This window comes from Theobroma umbraticum, unplaced genomic scaffold (genome assembly GCF_002168275.2).
Source record: "Theobroma umbraticum cultivar Fairchild unplaced genomic scaffold, ASM216827v3 scaffold_204.0, whole genome shotgun sequence".
NCBI lineage: Eukaryota > Viridiplantae > Streptophyta > Magnoliopsida > Malvales > Malvaceae > Theobroma > Theobroma umbraticum.
Window position 1 is genome coordinate 1972967 of NW_018397267.1, and position 12889 is coordinate 1985855.

Sequence of the window (12889 nt, forward strand, 5' to 3'; positions counted from 1 at the left end):
GTTTTTATACGGAATGCAAATTTTCTTTTCCCATTTGCTTAATTGAAGTTCATTCGAATTGATTGTTAGAATCGAACTAGTCTAAGTTTTCTGTGAATGATAGTCGTGGTTAACTTATTTTGAACTATTGAAAAAGACTTTTAAATGCTTTCAAAAAAAAAAAGAAAAAGAAAAAGACTTTTAAATGGCCTGCCGCGGCCTTAGTCAGCAGTCACCTAAGTTGCGGCAGCTCGAGCTTACAAAACTGGGCTTTGGGTTTGCCAGAAACAATCCCAGACCAGGGTCCCAGCAATTATCAGTTCCCCCATTTCGAGCCCATTAGCTCAAACCCTTTTGTTTTCTGGCTTTGGGCTTCAGGGTATCAATCTGGTTTGCTGAGAACACTGAGAAAATGGGTACATCAAGTTATTCTTTTTGCCTTTGAATATATTTTGGTTCGAACTTGTTGAATAACGGCTTGAATGTGGTGCATAACTATATGGAAACCGCCACAAGCATAATTGGAATGGCAAGTTTGTTTACCAGTTACCAAGCTGGGAACTGCCTCAAGGGTCTCCGCTAAATATACCAATTTTCAACTCAATACTCCAGGCATAACAGGGTTGCTGTGGCCTAACCAGCACCATTGCCAATTTTGGTTTTCTCTATATTGTGACAGAAATATGTTCGGCATTCTGTTTAGATGGAGAAAAGCTTCCAAATGGTAATCCTCTCTAGTGAAATCTGAAAGCCATACAATCTTTGTTCAACTAAACTGTAATTTAAGAGATTGCGTATTCTTGCAGCAAGAAATTGGTCAGGCGTGTGCAGTGCCGTCTTAAGTTTCTCAACATCAAGAGACTCTCGATCATAAATCAATCGCGTCAGGACATTGTCGACCTGCTCAGGAGTGGCCAAACTGAAACTGCCTTTTCCCACGTACCATTGGTTTATCAAAAAACTACCCTGAACTTCTCTTTCTCTTTTTCGTATAGTATTTGTTTGGTAATAAGCTCACAGGGATTCATTAATTTAACTTGATCATTTCCTGTTCTAGTGCAGTGTAGTTATTGCAATGAAATTTGAAGTCCCGTGAGTGCTGTTATGCAAAATTAATTTCCCACTGCATTTTTCAGGCTGAGCAGCATCTTAAGAACCAGAGTTTATTGACGGCTTATGATCTACTGGATCATTTTTGTGAATTCATCATCCTTCACCTCCCCTACATTCGGAATCACAAGTATGACTCCTCTCTCTCTCTCATTCAAATAATTTAAGTTTATTAATAATCTTTTTATCGCCAACCAATGCAAATACATTTCTTTTTCCTTTTTCCAAGATGTTGGCAATATTATCTGGTTTTGGTCCACCTCTTGACAGAGTTTTATGCATTTTATTTTCTGGACATCTATTTTGACATGTCTCGTCCAGGAACTGTCCCAACGGCATCAGTGAAGCTGTTTCAACTTTAATATTTGCAGCTGCATGGTGTGGGGATCTGCCGGAGTTGCAAACAGTCAGGAAGCTATTTGAAGAGCGATATGGGAGCAAATTCATTAAAGCAATAACTGAATTACATCCTGGAAACCATGTGAACAGTCAGGTCGCAAATTGTTGGTTTTGAACTATAACTTCAATGCCTTTTCTTTTACCTTAAGATACACTTTTGGCCTTCCAGTTTCCTTATTGTGCCTGTTACTCTGTAGCAATCATTTCATTTACGTTTCAGGTTAAGGAACAGCTCTGTTTAAAGTCTATTCCAGATAAAATGAAGCTAAGTTTGATTGTTGAACTAGCTAAGAATCATGCCTTCCAGCCAGAGCACACTGGGAGCAACAAGAGGCTTGGGTCAAATGTCCTGCTGGTATGTCTCTCCTATAACTCCCATTCCATATCTTTCTTTAATCACTTTATAAAATCTAGTCCTGAAATTATCATTAAATCTAGAACTTGATTGAAACATTTTGCACATCCTACTGCAGCTACGCAGAAATGATAATATTCATTGGGAAGGATTTCTTTTTGAGGGGATGGCTCAAGGTGATGATGACATTACTTGGCTTGCAAAGATGCAGCTACCAAGAAACAATGAGGAGATACAGTCCAAATTACCAGGTCAGATTGTTGAAGTTGGGAACTCTGCTCAAGATAAACATAGATATGAAACCGAAATGGTCTGCAATAAATTATCAGGCCAGGGTAGTTTAGAAAGTTTTGGTTCAAACCACCCTTCCACAACCTCTTTTGGAAACACGGTGGAAACCACGAGAACAAATTCTCAGTCTGAGTTTCTAGTCCAGTTTAACAAAAGAACTTTCGATCTTGAGAAAGCAGAGGAGATTCACATTAACACTCTACAGGACCATTATGCTGGGGAAAGAACAATATTTTTATTTAATTCAACTCTGCTGTCAGCAACAAACAATTTTGGATTTAGTGGAGCAAGTTTATTGGTTTCATCTCACTGTTGCTATAATAATAATCACACTGGTAAAGCCGGATTATGGAATAGGAAGACATGGGTGGCAGACTCTTGCAAGAGGAAAAGGTCAAACAGCATGATGTTGACAGGAATATTCAGTTTAAAGGAAGGCCAACTATGCCATTCTTGTCTATCATCAGATTCAAGTGTAACAGACATTAGTTGTGACGACTACTATGGTAAGCCAGGCAACTTGTCATCATATCAAAAACACATACATCATGGAACTTGTCCCCTGGATAGGCTGTCGAGAAAGGTCCCTTCCAAAGATCCATTGCTGGGCTTACCCGTGGCGCATAGCTTAAAACAAGAAGTATGTACAGAGGTGTCGAGGAAAGTAAACTGCAGAAGGCATACTAGACATAGTGTTGGGGAATTTCAAAATGACATTTTGATTAAAAAGAGCAGGAAATTGGGAGAAGCAGAGGTATTAGAAATTCCAGGTAACTGTGCCTCTCTCTGTGATTGTAGTTCTAGTGGATCAAATCCTTGTATTGAGACCAATAGAGTTCCACATCAGTGTTCTCCATGGAGCATGACTGTTGCTCCAGAAAGAGTAAAGAAAACAAGCACAGACTACAGTTCTCAATCACATTCTTCTAAGCAGTTTAAGAACTCAAAAGGCATTAATTCATCATCTTGTAGACATGTGCACCCGAAGCTCCCTGACTATGATGAATTAGTGGCTAAATTCAAGGCCCTCAAGCAAGAACATCAGCAAAGAGGACGTAAAGCCATTAAAACATAACAAGACAAGGCACTGCATCGATAATTGTTCACTGCAACATGTCACAAGTTCACTATCCGTAATTCTCAATCTGGGAACCATGAGTAAGACTCTTCTTTGTCTTGGCTTCCTTGTTCTATATCTTGCAGCTTCTTCCTTGCCGCATTCTTTATTGTTTTGCAATTTGTAACATCTTTCTTCACATTATGCTCATTCCTTCTAATGATACCGTTAAATTATATTTCATGTCAGCTTCTATCGAAAGTAGTTGACCCTTGTAGATTTGTAGAAGCAGGAGGGTATTTCTTAATGTTTGTTTATGGTTGGCAGGCATGTAAAAGTTGATTAGCCATGGCAGTTTTATCACCAAAATATCATCTGACTTTTATTAATCTTGATATTCAGAGGATTAGACATAATCACTTGATTAAGACGCAATGATTGACTTGTCCTTTGGTGAACTAATGAGAATTGAAAATCTAGCCGGGTAATAAACCACTGCCAATGAAGTTGTGTATTCTTGAATTAATTTGGATGAGATCAGCACCCAATAATCCATTGTCTGCCATGCCTTTTGTCTTTTCCCAAATGGAGGTACGTCAAGCCCTTTCCATTTCACCCTTTAATGCTCTACCAGAATCGTTTGTCACTGGTTGTCAATGTCTTTTTCCAGTTTTTGTTAATTAATATCCTATATTGACGCATGTTCTTTTTCCTTTTGTGGGTCAAATACTGAAAACACATCTTCATTGAAGATTTTTAATTTGATCATATATTATCAGATTAAGCTATGGAAACCAGTTAGCAGAAACATGGTGCTTTTGTTGAGACCTTGGGAAGGAATTTCTTGCAAAGCCAAGTCATCAACGCGGATACAAATTGCTAAAAACTTGGAAGTCTTTTGTCTCTTGCCAGCAATTACTCGAATGATATAGCTTTCTTTCCGAGTCCCAGAATGGCAGTTTGGCAGTATACGCATCCCATTTATGAGGAAGAAGGGTTTGAGGTTTCAGAACAAGGCCTGGATTTGGTGAAGCGCTCCAGGTCAAGGGTGGTCATAATGTTTATCATTGTTCTCCTCCATTTTTGGCTTTAAACAATTAAGAGCCGAATCCACTTCTTCTTTGAGTTGGTAAACACAGTTAAATCTAGTTTGACACGTTTCGATCTCCACATGAAAAGTTGTTCATAACAGAAGCAAGCTGGCCTTAGGCCAATGTTACACCGGTGATTCACATGAATTGCTCCCCTTTTTGTCGCTTTTGGTCCCCCTGTCCCACCCCACTTCCCCCACAACTACTAGTCCAAGTTTGCCCACAAAGTAATCTAATAATAAACCAAAACCATATCCATTAGCTGCTCATAAATGACACCCCAAACCTATAAATTATTTTATTTGTTTCAATTATTATCATAATAAATTGTTAAAATTTTTAAAGCTGACATACAATCTAAAATCAATGAACAATAAATGTAAAAGTATAAAAATTTTAAAATTTATTAGATTATATATTCAAAATACGTCTAATTTAACATATATTATACTTAAAAGCTAGAAATAAAACAAAATCAATGCATATTGCTACTCATAAAAGAGAAAGAGAAAATTGGATAATATAAGAATCCACAAATGCTTTTATCAAATTCATCACAATGATAAGCTAAGAGGGAAAATAATATAAAATTTTCATAAGTTTCTATCCCAAATTAAATACTAGTATATGAAGATTTCCCTTTCCCTTTCCCTTGTTCTATTATCTGTATAATTTGAGTGGATAAATACAGGGTCAAAATCAAATCATCAATACTAAATCATAAACCAAAAACCAAAGCAGCACGCACCCGAAAACGTTTCCTAGCTGCTTCTACCTTCTTGTTGTAGGGAGAGAATCCTAGGCAGGCATCCTTGTTTCATATACCCTTTGCACTAATTAATTTATTTATTATCTGCACTAATTAATTACGGTCTCGAGAAGTAAAACCACGCGACCCATCTGCATTAATATCTCCACCCAGTTTTAATTCATTATTATCACCTGTTTATACCTGCTTTCCTCTAAAGCTTTTGGCAACTATTTCTCTCTTTTTTTTTTCTTGTCCTTCTGCTTCTCTGGGTCATTACCTCCCAAGATTTTTGTTTCTGCTTTGTGGGTTTTTGTTGTTGGTTTGAGCTATGGCTTCAACGTTATTACTGGCTCTGGTTTTTGTGATTGATCTGATTGCTTTTGGACTTGCTGTTGCTGCTGAGCAAAGGAGAAGTACTGTGAGTTTTCTTCTCTTTTTTATTTACTAAACTGTCAGTGTACTCTTTGCTGTTTGGGTTTTGTTTCCTTGTTTCTGGACTGTCCTATTTCTAACCTGTTTTGTTTGTTCTTTTTACATGTAGAAGTTTTGTTAGTTTTTTTTGTGTAAGATTTTCTGATTTTGGTTTTTGATCTCATATTGAAACTTTAGACTTTTTTTTTGTTGTTGTTGAAAGGTTTTATCTTTTTGTTACCTTGCTTTGTAAAAAATTAAATATTTGCTATAATTCTTTGCTAGATCTAGAATGAATCTGCTTTAACTTGTTGGTCAGATAGGTCCATAAAATGGTTTCGGCGTTAAAGTTCCATTGTTCAACAAGTGCACACTGAAAATTTAAGCTAGAAATGCATTTGGGGTGCAAACTATTTTACTGTAAAGGTGTGTTAACAAGATTTAGCTGTATGTTGAGGGAGTCTTTTATCTGAAGTAGTGATGGAGGGAAACTTTGTTCTAATGCAGTTGTTATGGACAAGCTTGTTGGTTTCATGATAAATGAATATCTAAGAAATATGTAGGAAAACACTAGAGGAAACAATGCTGAGAACATTGTCTATTTGTCATTTTAGAGGGCAGAAAGGACTTTGTACATTTTGATCCCAGGTTTAATACGCTTATGTTCTGTCACTTTCATGGAAATAGTTTTGAATTGAAAGAATTGTCATTGTTGGTTTTCTTTATATCAGGGATTTGGGTAGGCTAGCTGTTGGCGGTAAGATCATAGGCTATGCTTCTTTCAACAGCAGCGGAAATGATTGCTAAAGTTACAAATGGCGTGTCTTTCTAAGATTTTATTGTATACATGTTGCTTATATTTGGGTAAATTAGTGTCTCTTTTCTTGCTAAATCTGTGATGATTAAATTTGTATGATTTGCTCCCAGTTTTGCTTGCCTGGTGTTTAGAGAACTAGGAGTTTAAAAAGAGTGAAAGGTGTTAGTATTGCAAAGTTTTTTGTTTGAAGGAATGGATTCTAGAATCAATGTGACCTTAACCATTTCCCACTGTATATGTGAGAAACTGGTTTGTTATAGTCTAACAGGGCATTCCATTGTTCTCTGTTTGCAGGCCACCGTTGCTAATGATGGAAATGAAAGCTATTGTGTTTATGATAAGGACATTGCAACTGGCTTGGGTGTGGGCTCATTACTATTCCTTCTACTTAGCCAGATACTAATAATGGTGGCAAGCCGATGCTTATGCTGTGGGAAGGCCATGAGACCAAGTGGGTCTAGAGCATGGGCAATTGTCCTATTTATCACTTGCTGGTATGTTTTCAATTTAAACAATAATGTAAATGATCTTATTGTTGTAGTCAAGAAGCGTCTTTGAGCACCATGAATGTCAACTTCCGCTTTTTATGCTATCTGTTATAATCTCTACTACCATCTAAATAACATGTTGCATTGGCATTTCAGGGTGTTCTTTGTCATTGCTGAGGTATGCTTGCTTGCAGGGTCAGTACGGAATGCTTATCACACCAAGTACAAGAATCTCTTAAACAATCCCCCAACATGTGCAACATTGAGAAAGGGTGTCTTTGGGGCTGGGGCTGCATTTGTTTTCCTGACAGCCATAGTCTCTGAGCTTTACTACGTTAGTTATTCCAAGGCTAACGAATTACAGGCTAACTATGGCAGAGATACTGGAGTGAGGATGGGAAACATATAGATAAGTAAGGTCAGCAGATGGTCATGAGAAATATTCCAATTTGTAATTCATTGTTAATCAACTATAATGCTCTTGAAGTAGGCAAACTTTGGGAGTTAGTGTGTGATTGAGAATACGTATATCATAAGATTCTTAACCATGGACATGGACTTGTGTCTATCCCACTTTACAGGTTACAACCTTAGCACTTTGCCTGTTTATTGAGGTTTTGAGTTGTTCTTTTTTTTCTTTTTCTTTTTTTAATATGTAGTGCTTTTAGTTTTCATCTTATTAAAATCCTGGAAAGACAAAAGTTCTTTGCAGTTCTGCTTATGTTAAACTATATCTGTTTGTCTCGTGATCAAGTTGAAGGATAGTGAAACACAAAAGACCAAAGTGCATGTCTCACAAGTCTTAAGGTCGATAAAGTTTAGAAGACAATGAGTACACTACTTATGATATCTTGTCTTGTATTTTTATTTTATTTTCCATTGTTCTTCAGTTATTCTTTTATCTTATGCCCTTTTCCGGATGCAAAATCTTGTTCATACATTGACATACTACCAGAAATGATACATGAAAGCTAGGATATCATTCATGAACTAGTAAATTTCTCTCGTCTTTGCAAGAAGAAAGTTGTTGATTTAGTCATCGGTACTCTGATAGCTCTTTTTAACATTCTGATGATAGCCACGGCCCAACGGTTTCTCGAGTGTTGTTCATGCTTCTACTCGAGTGTGGATTTTTTAGGATTCATCGTCAGGGACCAAATTAAAGACCGTGACAGTAGTTCGTGCAAAACATTTGCAACAAAAGAGTTAATTTTCCGGTTTCTACTGTTGTCTCTGTTACATGAATTCTTCTAATTATCTCTGACATATCTCAGAAACTTAGATGTAATAAAATTCTTTCACTTATCACCTTTATTCATTAATTCATAAGAACTTAAATATATTCTGGTGTCAGACAAACCCCCGACACCCCAACTGCAAGCCATTACATGGCTGCTGCTACTGCTACATGTCCCCACAAGCAATGGAACATCCTAACAGAGGCAGAGCGGTGCCAAATTTTGCCCGAGTGTTTAAAGCCGTAAGAGGTGCTGGAATTTCCTAGAAATGTTTTCACGTTTTTGAGGGAACAAGTTAAATCAGTCTCTGTCCGTTTTGCAACATCAGTCAGTTTCACTCTTATCACTTCAATAGAAGCTACCTAAGGCCATATGATCAGTTATTTGATGCATTTGTTACTCCATGAAACAACAGCCCTTCCCCCATATTAGACTACAGATATTCAGGCCTTTCCATCATGAATTTCGAACCCAAATAACTGAAAGGGCAAAACGATGAATCATTTTTAATAGAAAAACGTGACAATTTTTAAGCAATCAACCTTCATTCTACGGGACTATAATATTTGCTGAGCCCATGGACAGACTCAATGCAAGGAAGATGAACATATACAATAAAAACAAATAAGGAAACAGCCCTGGAAAGTGTGGCCCCGATTTGCACATGCTCTGGATCTGAACCGAGAGGATGAGAACAGACCATATTGGAACAAAGATTTTGGTGCCCAATAAACTAGTAATAAGCATTAATGAAATCTAGTAGCACACAGTTTAGACCGGCCAGGGAAAGGAAAATCTAATTTATGGAAACTACTTTACAACTAGAATGCTGTCAGGACAGGGAAAAGAGAATGATTCTCAACATGTGGTCATAAATTATGCAGAAACAATTCCATGGAAATACTAGTAGTATTCAGATGGAACACATACGTATCCACAAGAATCTTCCATCACATCCAGTTAGCCCAGCATAGCTGGAAGAGACCCCATTTCTGAACTCTTCATATGTGATATATACCATCACATCTCCCACCCTCATTCCATTTATAAAATGAGGAACAAACCCAACCCAACATACACATTGCATTATATAAGAGGTAGAGTACAAAATGTACACCTTCACCCTGAAGCTGAATCTGAAAAATGACAGCCTCAAACAGTCTCATCTCATTTTAACAGTTACAAGTTTAAAAGGGCAGACTATACATATTAATAACCAATCTAGGAAAGGGGAAAAAATAACAAAAGGAGTGGGATTCTCATAGAGACTGATAAATTTAAAGAGAAAAAAAAAATTGAACCGTCCTCTACTAAATAGGAACACCCAAATCAAGAAAAAGAGCTATAGACAATGGACATAAGGTTAAAGGACATTCATGGTTTGATCTCAGAATCATCCCATGGCATGTTGAGATCAGTAGAAACAAGTGCATCAATATCATCCCAATTCCAGTAGTTTGTCATGTCCATGCCACCACTTGTAATAGGGACTTGCCATGGCTGTGAAAAAGTACCGCTTGTGGTGGGCATGATGACGCTGGTGATGGTTGGATCCTCCATTGTTTCTCCAGTGCAGTTATAGATTGTTGAAGATTGAAATGAGGTTGATATCGAAGATCGGGTTGTGTCAAAAGAACTTGAGCTTGAACTTGAAAATGGAAATTGTAAGCCTTGAGTTGGAGGCAAAGGCAGGGTTGAACCCAGGAACACGCCATTGCTTGTGCTGAAACTTTCGCCGTCCAAATTGCTGCAATTGATAGAATTCTGCTGCAACAGTGAAGATGGTGGACGGCTCAGCGCCTGAAATTGAATATTCGATATGTTCTTCTGATCAGCAAGTGGAAGTTGAAGATCCTGCCTTTGTTGCTGCGGCTGAATTGCCATGAAAGTATTGAGCCTATTGTTAACACCAGCGGCAGTGGAGCTTTTGATGGCGCTGGCTGTGCTAGTGCTCGCAGGGGCGGTGGCGGCTGTGCTGCTATTTGATGTCTTAAGCCGCTTGTTTTTGCGGCCTCCACCAACAGGAACATTGCGGAGAGTACCACCTTTAGTCCAGTGCCTTTTACAAGTCTTGCAGAAATGCCTAGGCTGTGACTTGTTATAGTTGTTGTAGTAACAGAACTTTGTATTTGTAGAATCACACCTTGGACACTTCAATGGCTCTGATTGCTGCTGCTGGTTTTGTGGCTGTTGCCTCTTCGCTGGTGAAGCTTTTGGTAGCTCCAGCGTTTGAGCCTGCAACAAAGATTGGCTCCAGCCAAGACCATCACTAGAAACCTGTTTAGAACTCAACCCCATATCTCTATATCTAACTTCAGAAACCTCTAACAAGCTACCGCAAGCAAGAGCGATGAGAAGCAAAGTTCTCTTTTACGATGATCAGGTCAAACTAAAAAATAAAACCTATAATTAAAAATCCTAGCCCTTGGATCGAGGTGCAAGAAGAGAGATCAACCTGAAGAAGAACAGGATGATGAGATTCTTCCTTGTAAGCCAAACAGTGTGATGTTTTGAAGCGATTAGATAATGGAGCGTGTCGAATGCAAGGAAATTCCCTGGAAGGTGATGAGAAGTGAGCATGCTTTGAGCCTCTCTACTCTTCAATCCAAGTGATCTCTATATGCCAGCCCACTCAGTATATAAGCGAATAATAAAAAAATTATATAATAAGAACAAGTTCAAAAATCAGAATTACTTGAACTTGGTATGGTCCAAGAGAGCTTTGCCTGATATATGTGTGGGGATTAGGGGTTTCCTTCAACTTCGCTAAACAGGTAATCTGATATATAGAAGCACTTGGTCTCCAAAGAATTTTATAATGCAAAAAATGAAGATGTAGGGAGATCAAAGAGAAGGGGAGAGGAGAGAGAATTCCTTAGCCCTGAAGGCGGATGTGGGTTGGTGACACGTGGAATTTCCTGTGCCGTCGATAGTGGGGTGATTGTATGGGCTGTAAAGACAACGTCGAGCTCATGCTATATTACTATAATAAGTAACAGCAAACTAATTAAGCTACGAATATTAAACGTTATACTATGGAATATTTTGTATTGACATTCATTTATATATCCACTGGATCATATATGTTCAGTTTCAATCATTTATGTGATTTTTTTTTATCTCTATTTAAACAGATTGTTTAAATAAATATTATATATATATATATTTATTATTAAATTAAATATCGACAAATAGACCGATCATAAGGTCCTAAACGACTTATAATTTTGGGGTTAAGGAAGAGTTGGCATCACGTGATAGCTGGTAGGTGAATGCCTTAGAGCTTGTGATGATCCTAAGGGCCTATGCACATGATATTAAAAATCAGTGTTGGGAGAGTCACTGGTACTTACACACGTGTGTGCTCGGCCATATGTGTGAACGATCGGCTTGAAATTGGGTCTAGGGAAGCTGAATTATTGCTACTAAAAAGCAGCAGAATTAAATCTATGGCAAACCCTTATAATTTTCTGTTGTTTTTCACATAAAATGATGTTAGAAATCTGATGCCGCTATATAAGCTAAGGGGTCCATTTTGTGTCAAATTAGCAGTCACCGGCCATGAAATTGACTTTTGTTTCTTTTCTCTCTAAAATCAATCACTCATTTCATTTCGGGTTCGGCATATAATGAACACACCAAGCGGGCAAATCATCAAATAAAGACACACACAGAGAGAGAAGAGAGAGAGAGAGAGAGAGCAAAACTTTATACAGGGTGGGTTTTGCTCTGAAATTGTAACAGGTGTTCGGGCAGTCCCTGGAGAATAATATAGAGGGTACACTACCCTATCTACTCTAATGCAAACAAAACAGTCTCTGATCGAATAGAAGCTGGTAGCTATTCCCAGAAAGCATCTCTCCATTTTAGTATATTATAAGATTTGATTCTGTCTATGAATATAAGCAACATCTTTTAGTCTGAAAGAGATGGCAAGCAATCTCAAAGATTACTAGTATATTTTTTTTTCTGATAGTTAATTGAGAGAATATATTAATTCCATTTAAGATTGGAAATCTATCTTTATTTATCAAAGATTGAAAAATCAAAATACATACATCAATTTCATTTAAGATCTATTTTTTTAAAGATTTTATTAACATCTACCATTAACTTGTAAAAAGATTAGAAACGATAAATTTCGAAAGTATAATGAAATTTAACGATTGATTGAATTTTATACTGATAAAATCAATTCACTGAACAATTATTAAAAACAACAAGAATAATAAACTCTTTTAGAATTTTTTTACAGTAAAATTGGACAAAAAATCCTAACATTATGTCTTACATTATTATTGATAGCAAATGTCTAATATATGTATATATACGACAATTCATAAATCTTTCGAATTGATTGTAAATATTCAAAAAAAATCGAGAATCAAAATAATAATAATAATAATTATATTCGGATTTCATCAAGGATTCGAATAAATTTGACATGGTAAAAGTTCGTTGCTAGCCTCCATGAACGACTCAAAGAATATGAAAGAATGAGTCGTGCAAGTTGGCCGTCGCGCAAAATTGGACCATGAAAGCCACGTGCAAATAATTAAGCCACGAGCATAGCATAAGCCATAATTTAAAAACAAAAACAACAAATTAAGTATCATTCTTACATGTTAAGCTAAGGAGGGGAATGTGAATGGAAATCAAACTTGGTCGGTTGGTTAGGTAAAGTTGATGGTATTGGCAAAATTTCTTCAACCCTTTTTCAAAAGGACAAAACAGAATGTCTGTGGCACAAATTAAGAAAGCGACTAAGCAAGTTTAGCTTCATGATCAAACATAAATTACTAGTTTAATCCCAAAGAGTCTAACTCTTCCACCTAAGAGGATAATAGCTCATCATACCACCTTGGTACTTAAAACATTAATAAATTCAGCATAGCATATAAC

General features: G+C 37.1%; 3 protein-coding genes across 3 annotated transcripts; 2 read left to right on the top strand and 1 right to left on the bottom strand.

The window, feature by feature from the left end:
- Positions 1-662: 662 nt before the first annotated feature.
- LOC110424331 (uncharacterized) lies at positions 663-4355 on the top strand. Its single transcript, XM_089784945.1, has 6 exons — positions 663-703; positions 786-918; positions 1116-1219; positions 1411-1582; positions 1709-1843; positions 1962-4355. The coding sequence occupies exons 1-6, from the start codon at positions 663-665 to the stop codon at positions 3207-3209; spliced, it is 1833 nt and encodes a 610-aa protein (XP_089641071.1). The 3' UTR covers positions 3210-4355.
- A 642-nt stretch (positions 4356-4997) lies between these two features.
- On the top strand, positions 4998-7470 carry LOC110424146 (1,3-beta-glucan synthase component (DUF1218)). Its single transcript, XM_021438656.2, has 3 exons — positions 4998-5451; positions 6556-6755; positions 6906-7470. Exons 1-3 carry the CDS (start codon positions 5362-5364, stop codon positions 7156-7158), a joined length of 543 nt encoding a protein of 180 aa, XP_021294331.1. The 5' UTR covers positions 4998-5361; the 3' UTR covers positions 7159-7470.
- A 1574-nt stretch (positions 7471-9044) lies between these two features.
- On the bottom strand, positions 9045-10799 carry LOC110424332 (uncharacterized). The gene is made up of 2 exons (XM_089784828.1): positions 10683-10799; positions 9045-10603 (listed from the first exon to the last, which is right to left on the bottom strand). The coding sequence occupies exon 2, from the start codon at positions 10283-10285 to the stop codon at positions 9362-9364; it is 924 nt and encodes a 307-aa protein (XP_089640954.1). The 5' UTR covers positions 10286-10603; positions 10683-10799; the 3' UTR covers positions 9045-9361.
- Positions 10800-12889: the final 2090 nt, after the last annotated feature.